The sequence below is a fragment of the Dicentrarchus labrax genome, unplaced genomic scaffold, assembly GCF_905237075.1.
Source record: "Dicentrarchus labrax unplaced genomic scaffold, dlabrax2021, whole genome shotgun sequence".
Lineage (NCBI taxonomy): Eukaryota > Metazoa > Chordata > Actinopteri > Moronidae > Dicentrarchus > Dicentrarchus labrax.
The window spans coordinates 14,165,898-14,185,577 of record NW_026136704.1 but is presented as its reverse complement, the minus strand read 5'-3'; the positions used below and the strand labels follow the sequence as shown (position 1 = coordinate 14,185,577).

Genomic DNA, 19,680 nt, shown 5'->3' with positions numbered 1-19,680 from the left:
GGGTGGGCGGTGTTGGGAGCTGTCCGTTGGTATCGCACGAGAGGCAGGTTGTAGTTCTTTCGGTACGCCTCCTCCATGTCTCCTTATTGTAATGGCCACCAAAACAGACTACAAATCCCAAAAAAAGCACAGGTGGTGTATATTTTAAAACCGTGTGACGCTTTCGAGCAGGGCATTTTATCGGGTTCCCACTTTTACAAAGCGCACAGTATAAAAAATATATCTCCAAGGGTAAGCAGAAGGTATATTTGGAGTTTAAAGAACCGCAAACTATGCTAGTTATCAGTACAGCACGAAATTAACTGTTGCACTGTAGGTCAAGATAGTTATCCACCAGCTACTGTCAGTTGGCGTCACACGTAAACAGTTCAGAACATTGTGTTCGTTAAGTTGCAACTGATTTTAAAGACCGTTCGTTACAGGCACGTTACATTAAGAAGAAACTAACGTCATGCTAACCGTTGTAGCAGGCTGAAACCAATTGGGGCAGGTGATATAAAATAGGTTGAACAAGAATATTGTGGCATGTGACAGTCTTTCAGTGACTCGAAAACCGAACACGAAGCCGCCAGGAGGAGGGTCGAAAACATTTAAATGATAAAAGTAAAGTAAACTGAACGTTTGCATAAACAAAGACGGAAACTGGGAAAGAGTGACCATTTCGGTTTTCGTCAATACTCTTTGGTCCACGTCCATTGGACCAATCGACGTCGAGGGGGCGGAGTCTGCGGCAAATGAACTAGCAGCGAGCCGCTGCGGTGCTGGAGGAGAGCAGCAGAGAGAGACGGCACACATCCATCCATCCATCCACCGTACCTAACACCGTTTATCGGTAAGAGCCGTTTTAAGCAATTACTTACAACTAGTTCAGCCACAGAACCTGTACCGCAGTATCTGAATGACATGACAGCATAACAAACCCTAACTGCTCAGGTTTTGCAAGATAAAAAAAAAAAGAAAAGCCTATTTGTGAGTTTTTCCATAGTATTATATTTTTTTATGAAGGTGTAGGAATGTGTAGTTGTAATAGGGAATTTTATGGAATAGTATACCGGGATTATGATGCTATAATAAACATATGTATGCTTTTAATAAGGGGGGGCGGGTGGAGACGCACATTGGAGCCAAACATATTTTCTTCAAGCCTATTGATCAAAGCCGTTACCCGATTTCCACCACCCAGTGCTATTGCATTTTTGCCGGTGGTCTGCGATTGCAGTGCTTGTTTTTGTTGTTTGTTGTTCACTGAGCTCAGGCATTGCAGTGTGGTTCTTGTCCTTGAAATACAGGCAAAGGCGCGGTGACAGCATGTGGGTGAATTAACGAGGCAGATTGTAGTAGCCTGCTCCTACCCTATCCCCACCCCACACACACACACACACCTATACACACACCTACACACACCACTTGTTATTCCTTCATGCAGGTCTGTGTGTGTCTGTATGTGTGTATGTGGGGTGGTTTTGGTGAAAATCCATGTAGTATCAGAATTGTCCGCAGATTCAGCTGGTTCATATATTTGATAAAGAGAAACAAAATACATCTCTTATATCTTATATTCATATTAAACTGACTTTTCACCTCAGGTTAAATCATAGGAATTTTATATTGATACCTTGTGAGGAGGAACATGATCAGTAATAAACATTTCAGTGTCTCTCCTGATCTTGGCTCATTCTCTCAATCCTCCTATGATCTCTTTATCTCTGCAACCAAGATAATGACCTCCTAAATCCTCATTTAGGCCTACAGTGCCAGCAGCTCCATATTCAGAAAAACAGTATCCCTTTTAGTCATAATCTCAATGTATTAATCTCATATGCATCTGAATCACTGGTTAATCTCTGTTGATATAAAGCCTGCTGTTTCCTCCCTCTGCCCGCCTATGGTGTGTGTGTGTGTGTGTGTGTGTGTGTGTGTGTGTGTGTGCGTGTCCTGCCTATTCCCACCGCTGCATTAATTGCATTTCAATAATTAAATGTCTTTCAAATCAGCCTGGCGAAACAAAACGAGCAGGGAAGGGAGGAGCAGCTGACTGGATTTGAACACTCTGCACACAGCTTGTTTGTGTGTGTGTGTGTGTCAGTGACTGCCACAACCTTGTTTGTAGGTGTGTGTGCATGTGTTTGACGTTTCCCCCTTCCGTGAAATATTCTGCTGTGAGAATAAGAGGAAATTTGCAATAAGCACTGCTGTTGACTATAGATACGTCCTCTCAGAATAGAACCAAACCTGTTACGTACCGCAGTATAAGGTGAGGGGGGAAAAAATCTAATTTAATCTTTCTTTGTCGTGAAATACACGGTTACTGAATTAGAATTTACTGAAAATACAGGAGAACAATAGGCTGGTGGTGATCAGCACAAAAACCTGCAGATTGCTGACAAATGGACTTCATACAAATTAAAAACATATTGAAAAAATGTTTAAACTGTGTAATAAATCTACAGAATGTAATTAAAAACCATAAAGAAAGGTGGATGAACTCAATTTCAGCAGTTTTCCTTCTGCGGCTTTTACTTTTTCCCCCTCATTTCCTACATAAACTCACACACTGACACACACCACCTGCACGCACACACTCAGGCAGCAAGGTTTGTCCCCTGTACAGTCTGCTGCAGCAAAGACACGGGGGATTAGTTTATACCTGGCCAGATAGGAGGATGAGAGCCGAGAGAGAGATTCGAGGTCAGGGAAAGAAAGAGAGAAAGAGGTCAAGAGTTAAATCAGGGAGTTACAGAGAGGAAATCAAAATAATGGAAATGAATTGCCCGTTTGAATGAATGCACCAAACTGTGAATGTTTGATACCTCAAAGTAAATACATCCATAAAAAAGAGTGGATAAATACATAAATTCAGAGAAGAAACTCCTAAATATGGAGGATTACCTGTTAATGTGTATATAATAATTTTAAACACAGCTTTTTTTTTTTTTTTTTTGGTGCAAATTCTGAATTTAATTAAATTTAATTAAACTCTACACAAGATTGTACACACTTAAGGGAAATGTTCTGCCATTTCACAGCAGTCTGTTCAACCTTTCACAGTCTGTCCAGCTCACATCACATCAACTCTGGTTCTCTCACACACACACACACACACACACGTACCCTGGAATCGATCGGTCGATTGATTGGTGGCGCTGAGGGATGGGCTGAGTGTCCACGAGGGAGAGAGAGAGATCTCAGTGAGAAGGAGGAGGAGGAGGAGGACAGTAAAATGGCTGAAGTGATTTGGTAATACCCATATTTTCCCCTCATGCAAACCCCTACCTCCGCAGTGAACGGCTCCAACACCAGATCATTTTGAATTATCCTCCTAATTGTCTCACTTGTCACCATCTTCGTCTCTCTCAATCACCTCTCCATTTTTAAACCTGTTCCCCAAGCTAACCCTCTGCCTCCTGCAGCAAGCTAAATAATCACAGTTCAGTTTGTGAACAATTCATACACCTTCTTACCTCTGTTACACACACACACACCTACGCACACATTTCTCCCGCAGGACTAGTTGATATTGACCTTTCTTGTTCTCCGGTGTCTCTCTGGTCTTTAGTCCATTTGAAAAAGCCTCCAGTCTTTTCACTTTTACCACTGACCCCAAATAGAGGCCGATCCAATTACAGCTCAAACCTCCTAACTGTGCTCCCACAGCGCCGTAGCTGTTAGAGTGTGTGTGTGTGTGTGTGTGTGTGTGTGTGTGTGTGTTTTTCTGATAAAGAGAAAGAAAAGAGACACTGTTGAGTGTGCCTTGGCAGAGTGTGGGGAGCAGTCAACCATCTTGCCATGCTATGCAGGGGGTCGTTAGATATCATTGGCTCTGAATCAAAGCTGGTATCTGCATGGAAGCTGCCTCTATTCAGCTTTTCAGTGCACTTCCTGTTTCTGTCTGTCCGTCTTTAGTTGTGTCTTCCTCTCTTTTGCTAATTTTCTACCCACACGTCTTCCTTGTTTTTGTTGGTTTCTGTCTCTGCTCATTTTTTCTCTTCTCTCTCTCTCAGTCTATTAAACTGTCTTTATACCTCTTTATCTCTCTCTGCGTGTCTCTCCCTCTGGGTGTCTCTGTTAGCAGGGATTAATAAAGGGTTGTTAACCTCTGTTTGCCCTCTGTGGAGTGTACAGTGAGCATCCTGGGACTTCGGGCAGGTTCCATAGCACGTTATGTCATTTTCGAGCTAGGGCTAAGGCACTGAGCTGAGGATGGGCTGTAGATAGGTAATTTTGTGTGCCACTGGGGTGAATATAAACTGCAGGGGTAGACTTTAAAAAGTAGAATAGAGGTAATCACAGCCATATTGGATGACTGAATATAACTGTGCAATGCAGCGTGAACACGCATGGAAAATTACGGTAAGTAATAGAGCAATGACAGGACTCACTGTGTGTGGCCTATACACAGAAACGTTTTAAGCCAAGTAAATATGGCATGTTATTATGGCATATGCTGTGTGTGTGATAGACAACAATATCAGTGACCTCTAGCTTCAGCATGGTAAATAGCTGGTAGCTGCTCAGCACAGTGTCCAGTACTAGGGTTTTGTTTAATGGGTCATTTCTGTAAGTTCAACAGGTGCTAATGAACTATTGCACCCACCCACAGCAAACACAAACCACAAGTATTGTGCTGTTGTTGTGGCTGCCACAGCAACGGCACAAAGCTCTGTGAATTACAGCACATATCTAGTTTTGCTTTCTCAATTACAGAAGAAAATAATAATCCATAACACATTTCACACTTGATTATAATTTCCTATGCACAGGGAGATTGAATTAATTGAACTGGCCACTTTATAAATGAAATGCTGTAAATTTTCCAATTCTAAAGTTATTGGAGAGACAATTTCTACTTTTTAAGATGAGACTCAGTGATTGCCCTCAGGTTTTACTGTCCAGTGGAGTCTTATCTGCTTGGATCCTGCTAGATCTGAACTAAAATTTAACTAATCTGACATACTGTGTATGTAAGCTGTGATAAGGGTTTTGATGTAAAATATTTACAACCACTTCCAGAAATAGGCATAACCACTGACGGCTGATTACCTTTATTTAGCCTTGCCTTTTTATCCCTTTGGCACCACCTCCACTAATAAGAAATGCAGAGTTGACTGTTAACAGCTTTAGTCCACACTAAAGTGACACTTTGACATGTCACAGTATGAAAAGCACAGGTGTAACTAATGAAATGAATCATGGCTGAATTCCATTTAGCTGCCACAGTTTCGGGGTCCTTTTGTTGTGCATGCTGGCTCACTGTCTACCTCTCATGGCTCACCAGGACACATGAATAGAAGAGAGTCATTGTTGAGGTTATTAATAAAACTAAATTAGTCCTTTTACTTAGGACAAGTCAAAATGTCTGCTGTAAGAGAGCCCTGTTAATGTAACACTGGCTGCTAAATAAAGCTTCACCTTACATTGGCCAGTATTAAAATGACTCTTTGTGTCTGCCGATGGTTTACTTACTGGTTTACGGTTGTTGTGATCTGCAGGCTTATTTGGTGATGAAACTGGTGTTCAGTTTTATTTTAAGATTGACAGATTAAATAAAAAGTATGACATATTTCCTTTTTATATGTGGAATAGAAATATATCTGCATGAATGTGGCAGCAGTAATCATTGCTTTGGGGGAGCGATTGCATTCTGCTTTTAAAGATGTTAAAACTTTGTCCCCTCTACAGAATCATGTCAAAGTAGCAGATAACTTTCCTTTTTTATCAGAACAATTAATCATTATAATTTACTAGATGAGAAATCAAATTACGACCAAACCTTTAGGATTTTTTAAAAGTATTATTCTGGCCTTTTTAGATTCTACCATCACAAAAATGTGGCATTATTTTCTTACCGAAATTAGCTTCTAGATGAGATACAGTGCTTGCTTAGCCATCTAGCTGCTGTTGCCTGGTTGCCACAGTAGGTATGGGGCGTGAGCTGAACGGACAACTTGATTGATGAATTGTATCCACTTTTTTTTGGGCACAGTAATGGAAGTCCCCACCCGCCATTGCAGTTTAGTGCTTCCTTTTTCTCAGACTGCAATGGAGTTAAATGCTCTGCCCACTGTTTTCTGCTCTGCCCTGCGCGCCTGCACATCAGCGAGTGAGCAAGAGGTGAGAGACGGGTTGTCTAATCACACGGGAAAAGTGAGACACACACAGATACACGAGTGATTTGAGATTAATGGTGTAAGGTTTCATGAAGGTTTAATCATTTTTAGTGTGAGTCTGTTGCATTTTACTCAGTTCAAAACCAGAACAATATGTAGAAAGCGACCACAATGGTGCCTCCAAGGAAAACTTGAAACTCATGAATGATAATCAGACTCCATTATCTCTGTACTGCAAAGCCCTTTATAAATTAGACATATTCATGGTGAAATCGTGCCAGATTACCCTGCCATTTTTAACAGCGCGTCCATCGCAGAAATTCAAGGTTTTTCTGGGCCAGAGTTTTATAATGATACACATCATTCTCTGCAGTTTATTCCCAGAGGGATAGGCCTTGATGAAACGGGATTGGAGAATTCGTCAAAGCGCCTACGAGCTTCAGTAGTTTGGAAGTGTACTTAGAGCCTCAGTGAACCAGGGTGCTGTGATTTGACCAGAAGTAGTGAAGTGGGCTTAAGAGAGAGACACTGTAAGGGGAACTTTGCTCCGTAGTGATCACTTCCAGAGGAAAGAAGAAGAGCTGGAGCTTGCCTTGTTTTTGCAAAATGAATGTGTGTGTGTGCGCTGTGTGTGTTTGTAATATACGATGTCAGAGAGTGCACTGAGTGACAGAACTGGAGCTGGTGTGAAGAGTTCTTGCAAAGAGAGGGGTTACGCGAGATGGAAAATGCTGAGTAGTGTGTGAAAAAAGGAAAGAGAGTTTATCTGCCTACACGGAGGGAGGAAGATATCTTTTAAGGGTAAAAATTCTCTCTGTCAGCTCGGCAAAACGAAAAATGTCCATCACTTGCAGTTGCCTTGGTAACCTTGGCTTGGAAGTGTATGGGGAAACGTGTACTTCAAAGTGTGTGTGTGTGTGTGTGTGTGTGTGTGTGTGTGTGTGTGTGTGTGTGTGTGTGTGTGTGTGTGTGTGTGTGTGGGTGTGTGTGTGTGTGTGTGTGTGTGTGTGTGGGTGTGTGTGTGTACCTGTGGATTTGAACCATGAATGAGGATGTCCATGTTTAATAAATTCCCCTGGCCTCCGAAGCATGCCGTCTCAAGGTGTTGGGTTTAAATGGCAGTAAGGATTATCGTGCGTGCTGTGGATTTGGGTGACGTCACATTTTAATTGTCGAAATGTCAACTGCCGATCTATTCTGTTCGAGAATTAGGATTACACAGAGAGATTAGAGGCTGCTTTTAAAGGCCAGTGAGTTTAATTGCATGGAATTAATCAAGTTGTCAGGATTAAACCATTTCTGACATATTCAGCTCTTTTAGTCACGAGAAAACATTTTATAGCTGGGTGTTAGGTTTCCCTGCTTACGTGTGAGGCATGCTGGGAACCCCACCTTTTAGCAGATCGGAGCCAAAAGTTGGGCTGATTGTCATCAATGGCCCAACTGGCGAAGTGTGGGATCCTCTTGCAGACAGCGTGCCACAACTCAAAAGGTCAGAATGGTGTCACCATTACAAGTAATAGCCAGCCACCCATGGTGTTATTATCCACTCACACATGCAGACTTGCACACAGACACACACAGGTGCACACACAATGATGCTCCACACTACTTTCCCTGGCTTAACTGCATGGCTGGGTCTTTCCTTACAGAGAGCAGGGCTGTCTGTCTCAGAAAAGTTCAGCTCCCACAGCTCAGAAGGTCAGGAACATTACCTCCATTTACATCTCTGCCAGCCACCCCCTCCTTTCCCTCACTCTCTCTGGATCTCTCTCACTCTCTCCGCGATGTCTGACTCACAGCGCGACATGTGAGCGCAGGTGAACACACGTGACTCAACAGTATGTTCATTGCAATACATCAGGTCTGCGCCTTCGGGCGTCAATTTGATTTTTCTGTTCACGTCTGTTTTAAAGTCGTACATCATTAATGCAACAAGCTGTTGGCGAGGCTTTAACCACAACTTCTCTGCCTGCCAACTTGATGGACCATCCTGCCGCTGACTCCAGTCTAACTTAATATATGATCAGATTAATTATCTTACAGTATTTAATTCTATTTGTCCTACTCCGATTCCTTTCATACTTTTTGGCTGTGATGAATGGATGATTTAACAATAAGGCTGATATTCTTTATTTTTGTTGCCTTCAACAAATCCCATCAGAAGAACCAAAACAAACAATGCATCTGTCCATCTCTCAGTACTTTCTCACTTCCCTACGCTGTCTCGCACTCTCAGACCTGATTCCATTTGTTCCAGCTGAAGCTGTAAAACTTTAAGGACAGCTCATAAATATATAGTTTTTGAAAGGCTAAGCAATTTTGTAAACCAGCTGGGCACTGTAGTTTTTTTTTTTTAGTAAACATTACTCAAACAGGACTAAATAGTTGATTTGTTGGGGACTATTTTCAGTGGATTAATACACATTTAGTCCTCTAGTCTAGTGAGTATGTAACAGTTAATGTGGGATTAACTAAGACAAAGGCACTACATGTTAGAAAGATCAGTAACTGTTGAGTTTGAGAGAGAAGAGAAGAAGATAACCACCCTTATCCTGTTAAATATAACTCTACAAAATGTTCACATATTTGGGTATATGAACAAAATGCATGTGTGAAACTCTGTAAACTCAAATGACTTTCCATGTGCTGACTCAAGCGGATGCAAATCCAGCTGGCAGTTTGGTCCGTGCCATGCTTGTCAAAAGCAGTTTGTCAGAATACTTAGATTGGGAACAAACAAGATGACTGTCAGTGCAGAAGGACATGTTGTGATGTGTGTTATGCAAGAGAATGAGGGATGGCACTTCAGATCTTTTAGACTGTAAAATGTAGGCATGGCTGGCCAACTCTTCCTACCCAATCAGGAGGTATAGTTCTAGGGATAATGCTAGCACTAATATATATTTTTGTTATTATTAACAAATAGGAATGTAAAGATCACAAGATCGTGATACAAATATGTGATGATTCAAATCAGTGAGATTGAAAATGACTCATGATATCAATTGTGATAGATATACCCTACCTCAGAAATAAAAAAGCATTCTATAATTTGATCAAAAAAATATAAGAGAACATATATTTTGTAGATTTTTGTCAGAGAAATAAAGGAATCAGTAGTCATAATTCTTCCTCACTCTTATTTTGTTAAAGAAATTGTGAGAAAATCATATCCTGAACCCAGTACTGTGAATACTGTGAGTATTTCATTATATCCCTATTAACAAATCATATGAAAAGGCCAAAACCAATGATGGCGACTCTCAATCCCAAGCACCGTTGTTCCTTTTGAAGACGTAAATCTTGACAATAACAACAAATATATAGTCTCATTATTAAAACACGGTGCTGTCATTTTTGCAAACATTACTAAAACAGGAAAAAGAAATGGTGCGATTGTTGAGACGTACTTTCAGCCGTAGATTAGGTGCTCCAGTGAGTATTTAATAGTTTTTGGACACCAATGGAGGCAATTCATTGTTGGTTTTATTCTTTTTATGGTATTTTTTGACAATAAGAAAAGTGTAGACTATCACTAGACTAATCCTTTAATGGATTTGACATTAATGGATCCCCCACGTTGGACTGCTTTATTTTGAGGGGAGATTGTTTGTTGCATGCCAGAGCCCAGCAGCGGAAAGCACAGAACACAACAGGATGGGGGCACTAATTTTCTGGCTGCTGCCCATTGTAGTTGTTGTTGACACTCAGGTACATTGTGAGCACAGTCAGTCACCTGTCGTCCCACGCATACAGTAGCAGCCAGCAGATTCCAGCGCTGCATGGGACTGCTAATAGAATCCTCTATACAAACTGTATAATAACAGCACAGCAGAGAGACAAACAACAAAACAAATGTCCATGTGTTATTTCACACTTTATCACTGTGTCTCGATATGTTTCTCTACTCTCCATCTCTCTCTCTCTTTTTATGCTATATATCACTGAGTCTCTCTTTCTTTTTTGTTTGAGCAGCAAAAAACAATGTTGCCTGGCAACAACAGCACCAGAGTGATTGCGCAGTGTGTGTACATTTTAAAGGTATAAACGGAAAGAGACAGAAAAGGTAGCAAGAGAGGAGGAGATAGGTGAAAATAGATAACATATGGACGAGAGGAAGATGAAGAAGAAGAAGGTGAGAAGTGTGACAGCGTGGAAAGACGATGGGAAAGGATGGAGGATGGGTGGGGTGGGTGGGGTTGGGTTGAAGGCCTCTTCCTAATCAGTCATTCTGTACTCGCAGTCAGAAACTCGTCCATTCGTATACAAAGGCTCAGACACACACACACACACACACACACAGAGAGAGAGAGAGAGAGAGCAAAGCTGATTTTGAAGAAAAGAAGCTGATTTAACTCGGGATGAAAAGAATGGCCATAAAATATGTATGAGCTCATTTAGCAGATGTGCTCTGAACATCAATACTGACTGCAGTCAGCAGCTGTAGTTACCGGACATTCTTGTTGTTTATCTCATTTCCTCTAATTCTCTTTCTCCATCACTCTCTGTTATTTCTGTACCTGTGCACAACTGGGTTTAACTCTTAGGTTTGACGTGGATGTGTGTCTTTTCACCTTTGATTCCTTGTTTCCTTTTTTTTCCTTCCTTCCTTCTGTCTCTTCCCTGAACCCATTGTCCTGTCATATATTCATTAAGGAATCCAATTACTTTCTCCTTTTATCCCACTACTGCACTATTTAAGCTGTTCTGCATTTTCATTTTGAGAAACGGAGTCCTCTTCTTCAGCTAACAAGTAGGAATTGTTACTACTTTTTACCAATGCCTTCCTTTTTTACCTTCATAATTTAAATCGGTGGAATGATTGACTGACGGATGTTTTTTTGTCTCTCTGCTCTCCTCTCTTTTTCATCCACATCCCTGCTCTCTCTACTTTCATCTCTGTCTCCCTCCCTTCCAAAATCCTCTTGTCCTTCATCTCTGTTTCTCCCTTGCGCAATAATCTTCTCTACCTTTATCTCTCTCCCTCCCTCCCCTCTGCAATCCTCGTCTTTCTGCCATCACCTCTCTATCCTTCCTGCAATCCTTCTCTCTCTACTTTTGGCTCTGTCCCTCCCCAAATCGTTTTCTCCCTTTCATCTTGTCTTCTCTCAATCCTCATCTGTTTTCCTTCCTTCCACACCTCTTTGGCTGCCCATCCCCCTTCCATCTCTCCAATCACTCATTTCCTGTTCCTTAACACCCCCCATCCATCCATCTTTCTATCTGTCCTCCAAACATATTTTTACTCTCTCTTTGCTTCATTCACTTCCCATCCTCTCTTTTCCCCCCCTCTCCCTCTCTCCATCACCACATTCAATTTCTCCTCTTTCTCTTTCCATCCAATCCCTCTTTCACTCAGCTATCTGTGGTCTGTGCTGCGATGTTGATCCTGGACGTTTTGTCCCCGCTCCTCCTCCTCTCCATCCTGTTGCCGAGCTACAGTTGCTGGGCGGCGGACATTCCGGAGGACACTACATCAGAGTTCTCGGTCAGACTGTACCAACGGCTGCAGGCGGCGGGGGATCAGGACAACATAATTTTTTCCCCGCTGAGCGTGGCTGTGGCCCTGGGCATGGTGGAGCTGGGAGCCAGAGGGGCTTCACTGGAGGAGATACGACAGGCTGTAGGATTCAGCCACCTGCTGCCAGGTGAGACACACATTCATAAACAAAGGACACCAGCATCAGGGTTAGTGGACGGTGAAGGAAAAGGAGGTGAATCCAAATTCTGAAAGTGGAAAGTCTTTGGCAAAGGAAATGAAAGTGCATTTTTTCAGATAATGTGTTTAAAAGGGCACTCCACTGGTTTTACACATAAAGTTCAGTTCACTTGTCACAAGGAGCAGCCTGTAAAAACAGTTGTATATATCTTTAGTAGTTCTGTAGGGAGTCCCCCAACTTTAAGGAAGTGCTCCTATACTGCTTTTAGTATGACAGCAGTTTTTTTTACAATATATTTTTCCCAATCCTGTTATATTTGGTTAGTAATATATAAGCAAAAGCAGTCAAAAGCCAGTTAACGCTCCCATTTTAAAGGTGTAGTAATACATTGTTTGTACCACGACACCTAGAAACCAAGGTAAATATATTTGTTATATATTCCCACTCGTGTTAATGACCATGAGTTTCATAAGAAAGGTGCTTTGTAAAATGTATATAAAATGAATGCATGTTTCACTTCCACTGTGAGAAAAGTATTGTGAGTTTTAATGTTTTAAATGTTTCCTCCAATATAAAAAGATAGCATGCTAACTTATATGCCCATTTTCTCATTTATTTGTATTTTATATGCATAGAATTTGATTTCTCTTACTGTATTATTTAACGACAAACTGTATGGATCTTAAAGTAATTAAAACCACCTTGTAGTACTCGGTATACACACCTACAGTGTAAATGTGTGTTACTCCCTCTGTTCTCCAGGCGTCGAGTTCTCTTTGCTCCAGAACCTGACAGCTGCTCTGTCGGACGATGATACCCACTACGTGATACGATTTGCCAACAGCCTCTTCCTGCAGGAGGGCGTCACCTTTAACCCTGAGTTTCTGCATTTGATGAGGAAGTACTTCCGGGCTGATGTGGAGACGGTAGACTTCAGCGAATCGGCAGCCGTGGCCGACCAGATCAACAGCTGGGTGGAAAATCACACCGAGAGTGAGTGAGAGAGGGCGGGAGGAAGAAAGGGAAAGATACAGATGAAGGGAGGGCGATAACATGAATTCATAATCTACCACCTAAGCATACTGTAAAGTGACATGTACAATTATCAAAGGAGCTACATCATTGGTTTGTTTGATCACATCACAAACTAAATTTACTCTAAAATGTTCATTCTCATCCTTGTGTGCGACTTCAGAAGCTTCATCACAGCAGGCGCTGTCCTCAGGCTAATGAAAACGAATGCAGATCTTAATGCACTGTACTAATCACTCCCTCCAGGTAAGATCCGGGAGCTGCTGTCAGCCGAGGACTTCAGCAGCGTGACTCGTCTGACCCTGGTGAACGCCGTCTACTTCAGGGGGTCATGGAAAAACCAGTTCAGGCCAGAGAACACCAGAACCTTCTCCTTCAGCAAAGACGACGGCTCTGAAGTCCAGACGCTCATGATGTACCAGCAGGGAGACTTCTACTATGGTAGGGATGAGCTGTGTGTGTGTGTGTGTGTGTGTGTGTGTGTGTGTGTGTGTGTGTGTGTGTGTGTGTGTGTGTGTGTGTGTGTGTGTGTGCGTCTTTAGAATTGTACTTGAACTTTTTCTGGAACCCTTGAATTTCTGCTCATATTTCCTGAGGTTATTTAAAATGTTAATCTTAGATCTAAAATATTCATATTTGGAGTGTTATTCCCAGGAAAGGCTCATCTTTTCTGCTCAGTGAGCTCTCTTCTGCACAAACTCCTCTGGTATGTCTATTTGATTTAGTTGTATATTTTGAAGGCTATTTTGTTAATGTCATACAATATTAGCTGTACTGTGACAGTCGGTGGTGCTAAATTAGGTCTTGCTAAATCTTGTCTGACGGTAGATAAAAATTAACAACACTGTCTTCCCACTGATTTTGTACTTTTTTTTTACCCCCTTCACACACCTGTCACATATTTGAGGAACTGGAATTATTGGCTATTTTATCAACGTCAGAATCTAGCAGTTTTTGAGTTAGGAGTACTACGTGTCCAATATTGGTGTAGTTGTTTTTTTGCCAGCACTGTGAGGCTCAAGACTGTTTGTACAGAGTCCAGCATGTTGGCTAAAAAGCTGTAACATCTGAATGTTCCCAGTCTGTCTTTTTTGAATTTAGTCATTTTTTCGTCTGACGTACTGCCAAAGACAGTTAAAACAGACTCTTACTGCACTGCTACTAAAATTGACGCATTTGAGTTATTTTGGTGCAGTCTGAATGTGTGTAGTGAGACACACTTGCATACACCTACATACGTTCACAGGGTGCACACATACTGCACTCATCATTGCAAGCTCGGGATCAAGGAAATCTGTGTATGTGTGAACTGGTGAGTGTGTGTGTGTTTGTGTGTGTGTGTGTGTGTGTGTGTGTGTGTGTGTGTGTGTGGTGTGCATAGTGTGTGCATGTGTGTGCCTAAGGATTGCAGAACAGGGACAGGTCCATTGGGAGAAGGTTACGTTTGCTTTTTCATTTTGAAGCACAATCATATTGGCTAAGTAAAATGTTTTGTGAGGCCACACCCCGCTCTCTGCTGCAATGTTGCCTCACTCTATATCAGCAGCAGCTCCGCAGAACGCCACGTGTAAGTTCATGAAGGTGGATAAGTCTTTATGTTGTAATTTTCCCTTTTAAGCAGCTTCAAAAGAAAAATCATGTGAAAAGATTGGGATAAAGTCTGGCAGTGTTAATTGCTCTATAATCTCCATCTCAAAAACCTGAGCAAGTCAGATAATTTTATGTTTAGATTTAAAATCTAGTTGGACTTGTTTTGAGTATAAAGGGATTATCTCATACTGTCTCTCTTACTTCTAGTAAATGCTCATTTTCTTAATAAGAATTTTTATCTGTGGGTTTTGTTAAATTAGATACACGGGACAAGTCTGTTAAAGATCCACCTCAAGGCTATGAAGATATCAGTTCTTAGCCTCTGTAGTGTAAATGTAAGAAGATTTCTGCTCTTACAGATGTTTGTGTGTGTAATCACATGTGCATTTGTCTCTGAATGTGTGTGGGTGGGTGAATTTGCACGTGTGTATATGTACACACATATATATGAGGATGGGTTTTTTCACTAGATCCTAGATAGTTTTACAGGGTTTTACTTCCTGCCTGGGGACAGTCAAGTGCATGTCTGTGTAAAAGGGGCCTCGCACTGACAAACACAAACAAACACACCATCTTTGCCTAATTGAATTTGGGGATTACAACAGAGCGCACTCAGTACAACAGGACTACATACAGTATGTAATAAAGTTTCACACCGACTGTTACCAAAGCCTTTAAATTAAAGCGTCAGTGGTTTTTAATTAGTGCATCAGAAAAAATAACCACACACGCTAGAATCAATACAGTCGATCGATGTGCCATTATGGTCTGGACACACTGCCTGTGTGAGCAGCGTGTGTGCGTCGTGGAACCACTTGCTTTTTTTTTTCAGTGTCCATGTTAACAGGTTAGACCAGCAGCACAGCAGCACGTCTTGCACGCGGCTTCAGCAGCACTTCACTATAGAGTCGTGGTCTCGCCTTTTTTTCCCACAAGCCACATGTGGTTCTCAGCAAAAATAGACTGAAAACGATCTGTTCATAGTCATATTGACATTATACCAGCAACATATACACCTTGCACTACAGTTACAATGTCTATATATTTGTAGAATGTGTCCGAGACGTGAAAAAAGGCATCACCGCGCGCGTGTGTGTGCGTGCGTGCGTGCGTGCGTGCCTGTGTGCTTTCTTGCATAATGTGTAGATCTTTCAATGCCTACATTTGTTTCCCACCAGGTGAGTTCAGCGACGGCTCACAGGAAGCTGGTGGTGTGTACCAGGTGTTGGAGATGCCCTATGAAGGGGAGGACATGTCCATGATGATCGTTCTGCCTCGGCAAGAGGTACCGCTGGCTTCCCTGGAGCCCATCATCAAAGCACCATTGCTGGAGGAGTGGGCTAACAATGTCAAACGGCAGAAGGTGGAAGTCTACCTACCTAGGTGAGAGATGATGCGCACAAACACATACACAAATACCCACAATTGTATACAAGCACACATACATATACACATACCACAAGACTTAAAAACTAACTTTTTAGGCTATTAAACTCACTTGCACCTGCACTGCAAATATATGAAACAACATAATTTAGTACACTTTTGGCTAACTAATATATATGTCATAATGTTAAAATGTAGATTGCCACCACACAGGGACCCTGAAATGGCTGCTCAACATAAGGTTGGCCTACCTACTAATCGTCCTATAATATTGAGACATGAACACACAGACAGATGTACAACTACTGTACACATGCATGAAATGCGATGACACCTTACCTTACACAATTTTAGCCAATGCCAAAATACAGTTAGATGGGTAGGTTAGGGACATGTAGGGTTTCATGTCCACTTACTTACATTCATCTGTGACTCTGTTATCAGAAGATGATCTCTCTTTATTATAATCCACCACAACTTTCTGGCTACTAACATTTGTCTGTTCACTGTATTCAATTCTGACTTCACTGTTCAGGTTCAAAGTAGAGCAGAAGATCGACCTGAGGAGCACTCTGCAGGAGCTAGGAATTAAGAACATCTTCACCAACGATGCTGATCTCTCCGCCATGACAGGTAACACTCAGCTGTAACCACAGACACACAAAGAGGGTGCAAAACACGGAAATATGTGACCCGTGGTATTATGTAAAACACACAGATGTAGACACAAATTGTGAGAGAAATGAACTCCTCGAAGGGTTCAGCATGAGAAGTTGATTCTATATTTCTGCTTCTTGGCTGCAGTAAAGTAGCCTCCAGTACTTTCTAAGGTAACCAAGGTAACTGGCATCGAGTGGGCAGGTCAGAGCTGTCACGTCATTTGGTAAAAATAGATCGAGAGAGACAGATGTATACACAGAGACAGAGAAATGGAGACACATAACTATGCTGAGATAATTTGCATCTAAAGAAAAAGAAACTGGTCCCACAGACAGCCAAACAAAGTAACCACATATAACTATCAACTTTAGTTTTATAGTGAAGAAGTGGATCGAACTAAATACGTAATAAACAAAAACAGTTTAAAAACCTTAAAAACCTTAAAAACCGAAAGACCCTTAATGCTCACTGAGGATCCAGTCCGAAACAGCTTGTTCTTACTGGTCAGGTGGAGCTATTATTATGTGGTGAAACACAATCTGCCGGCTGTACTGGACTTCTGGCTGTGCAGCACATCCTGTACTTGCTAAAACTAAAACAGCTCAGTACATACTCAGAGGACATGGTCTATTCTGGCCTGCAGATAGGTAAGAGAGGGTGTTTTAAAATGCTTTTAATCAAATCATCAGGATTTTCTGTCGTCGCTTATTTCGAATGGGACTGCACGATGTGACCCTGACGACTACTAATGTGTGTGTTTGTGTGTGTGTGTGTAACAGATGGTAAGGACCTGTATATTGGGAAGGCAGTGCAGAAGGCTTACCTGGAGGTGACTGAGGAGGGGGCCGAGGGAGCCGTTGGGTCAGGTAGGCTTCATCTTTTATTCTTTATCATAATCTGTTCATTAACAATACCACATACATAGCATTGTCTTTGTATGAGAGGGTCTCTATGGTAAACTCAGGTCCACAAAACACTGCCACCCTCTGTCAGACAATAACTGTGTCGTCTGCCACCTCTTCTTCTCCCTCTCTCAGGAATGATCGCCCTGACCAGGACTCTGGTGCTGTACCCACAGGTCATGGCTGATCACCCATTCTTCTTTGTCATTAGAAACCGGAGGACAGGTGTGTGTGTGTGTGTGTGTGTGTGTGTGTGTGTGTGTGTGTGTGTGTGTGTGTGTGTGTGTGTGTGTGTGTGTGTGTGTGTGTGTGTGTGTGTGTGTGTGCGTATAAATGTACCTCTGAAATACGTGCGTTTTGACCTGACACTCTATATGTCCCTTTCCTCTCCAGGGTCCATCCTCTTCATGGGCAGGGTCATGACCCCAGAAGTCATCGAGCCCAATGACCATGACTTTGACTCCATGTAACATGGCGCAAGGTCATTCAATCTCAGCCAAATCAGATCCTGACGTCATAAACACTACCTATCCTCTATTGCCATCTTCAGCTGTGTTTTATACTCTTGAAAACAAAAGATATAAACTGAATATTATACTACATATTATATATTGAAATATGACATACGACATATATTGTGACTGTGTTTTGATACTGGAAGCTTTAAATACTTGGATACAGACGTGCAGAAAGAGGAAGTTGTAAATATTCTCGAGCAAAGGATGGTTTGTATATGAGTGAGAAGAACACATGATATGTAATCCACGCACAACCCCTTTAAGTTCAGCAGCTTCGCACTCACTTGCGCTCACACACACACAATTGCACCAAAGCAGTTTTCTCTACAGTTCTTAAACACATATTTACTCTTTCTTACCCCAGATACAGTATGTGCACACTATAAGTTTCACACTTTAATTATAGCCCTGTACATTTGACATTGTGTTCGATATAAACATATATATGCTCAATATTTATTGCAGAATAAACATGTGCAAACATTTTGTCCTTATACAATGAATCTTAGTAATATATCCGCTCCAGACAGTATTCCAGTCATTTTTTACACTGTAGGCACATGGCTAATCTGTTGATGAATTAATATGCCTTATCACATCTGAGTGGTTGATTAAGCCCCAGCTGGGCATCTCACAGGTGAGCAGAGGGGACTGCGTAACTAGGGCGGGTTGCTATAGAGACGGACTGGAGCATGCAGGCGCACTGAAAAAGATCTGCTGCACCGTTTTGGATGTACATACAGGGAGAAACAGTAACACCAGCTGTATTCAGTCTTTTACTCAATAAAAACATGAATGTGTTCCCATTAAAAAAAACTGTGTCCTCTGTGTGTGGAGGTTGTTTTTTTATCTGGCATTTTAAATGTAAGCTGTATGCAGTTTATATGCACCATCCACAGCATTTAGGATGTCATTAATCTGAATGCTAACAGCTAATACAGCTTTCAAGTTCTTAAAGGATTTAGTGGAATTGAAAAACGTGCAATGCTTCAAGAGTTTATGAAACCTGTTAATAAAAGGTAAATTATATATTTGGTGCCTGAATATGTAATAGACTTTATATAATGCCCTGTTAAGACTGAACAGCTAACCTCTTCAACCGTAACTCAGCTTCCCTGGGCAGACAATGTCCTGCCAAGGTATCTTGGAGTAGTTTCAGGACTGTGGCATCACCTAGCTACCACACACACACACACACACACACACACCCAAGGAAACCGATCATATCACTAGGCAAGCCAAGGATATACTGTGACCAAGGGCGAATGAGACCTGCATGTTGATTCTTGCAAATGTCACTTCATAAGGAAGACTGTCTACGTATATAAATAAATTAAGAGTCTGTAGGTTCCTGAGGTACAAACATTTATTTTAACTCTGTTAAGGAAATATTCTGGCCTGGTGCATATCATAGGTAAATAAAGTGACATTGACAGAAGGGTCCAAATGTTTAATACATCTTACAACTTCTATGTTTAAACCTGACTTACACAACGTACATAGCCGTATGTTACTTAAATAAATGTTTTAATGTCTCAACATTAAGGAGCAATTAAGAGTGAGATAAACAATTCACACCAAAATTAATTAAACATTCCGATCACAACCAACACACCTATATTCTTGCCTGCATGGCATTGGCACGCTGATAATAAAATCTTACAATTACATCCCCAACAGATGTTTTTGGCCATTATATGAGCATCTTGTGCAGTGTGATAAACACAAAGAGCACAAAAAAAGACAAAAAGATGCTTTTGATGTGACAACTGCCTTCCCCATATCTTCAATTGATGTTTTAGGAACACACATTTTCTACAAC

At 41.5% G+C, this 19,680-nt stretch overlaps 1 protein-coding gene across 2 annotated transcripts; it reads left to right on the top strand.

Moving 5' to 3' along the window:
* Positions 1–144: 144 nt before the first annotated feature.
* serpini1 (serpin peptidase inhibitor, clade I (neuroserpin), member 1) lies at positions 145–18,686 on the top strand. 2 transcript variants are annotated; one of them, XM_051396882.1, is made up of 10 exons: positions 145–832; positions 10,813–10,863; positions 11,470–11,758; positions 12,533–12,763; positions 13,049–13,243; positions 15,571–15,775; positions 16,314–16,411; positions 17,218–17,304; positions 17,476–17,565; positions 17,734–18,686. In XM_051396882.1, the coding sequence occupies exons 3-10, from the start codon at positions 11,491–11,493 to the stop codon at positions 17,808–17,810; spliced, it is 1,251 nt and encodes a 416-aa protein (XP_051252842.1). In that variant the 5' UTR covers positions 145–832; positions 10,813–10,863; positions 11,470–11,490; the 3' UTR covers positions 17,811–18,686. The 2 variants fall into 2 exon arrangements, with proteins under 2 accessions (XP_051252842.1, XP_051252841.1); XM_051396881.1 differs by lacking the exon at positions 10,813–10,863 and having other exon boundaries at positions 146–832.
* Positions 18,687–19,680: the final 994 nt, after the last annotated feature.

Bases quoted from the DNA above. Each gene is read 5' to 3' on its own strand.
- serpini1 (XM_051396882.1), top strand. From the start codon at position 11,491: ATGTTGATCCTGGACGTTTTGTCCCCGCTCCTCCTCCTCTCCATCCTG. The intron at 16,412-17,217 runs GTAACACTCAGC...TGTGTGTAACAG, and splicing joins TGATCTCTCCGCCATGACAG to ATGGTAAGGACCTGTATATT. The intron at 17,566-17,733 runs GTGTGTGTGTGT...TTTCCTCTCCAG, and splicing joins CATTAGAAACCGGAGGACAG to GGTCCATCCTCTTCATGGGC.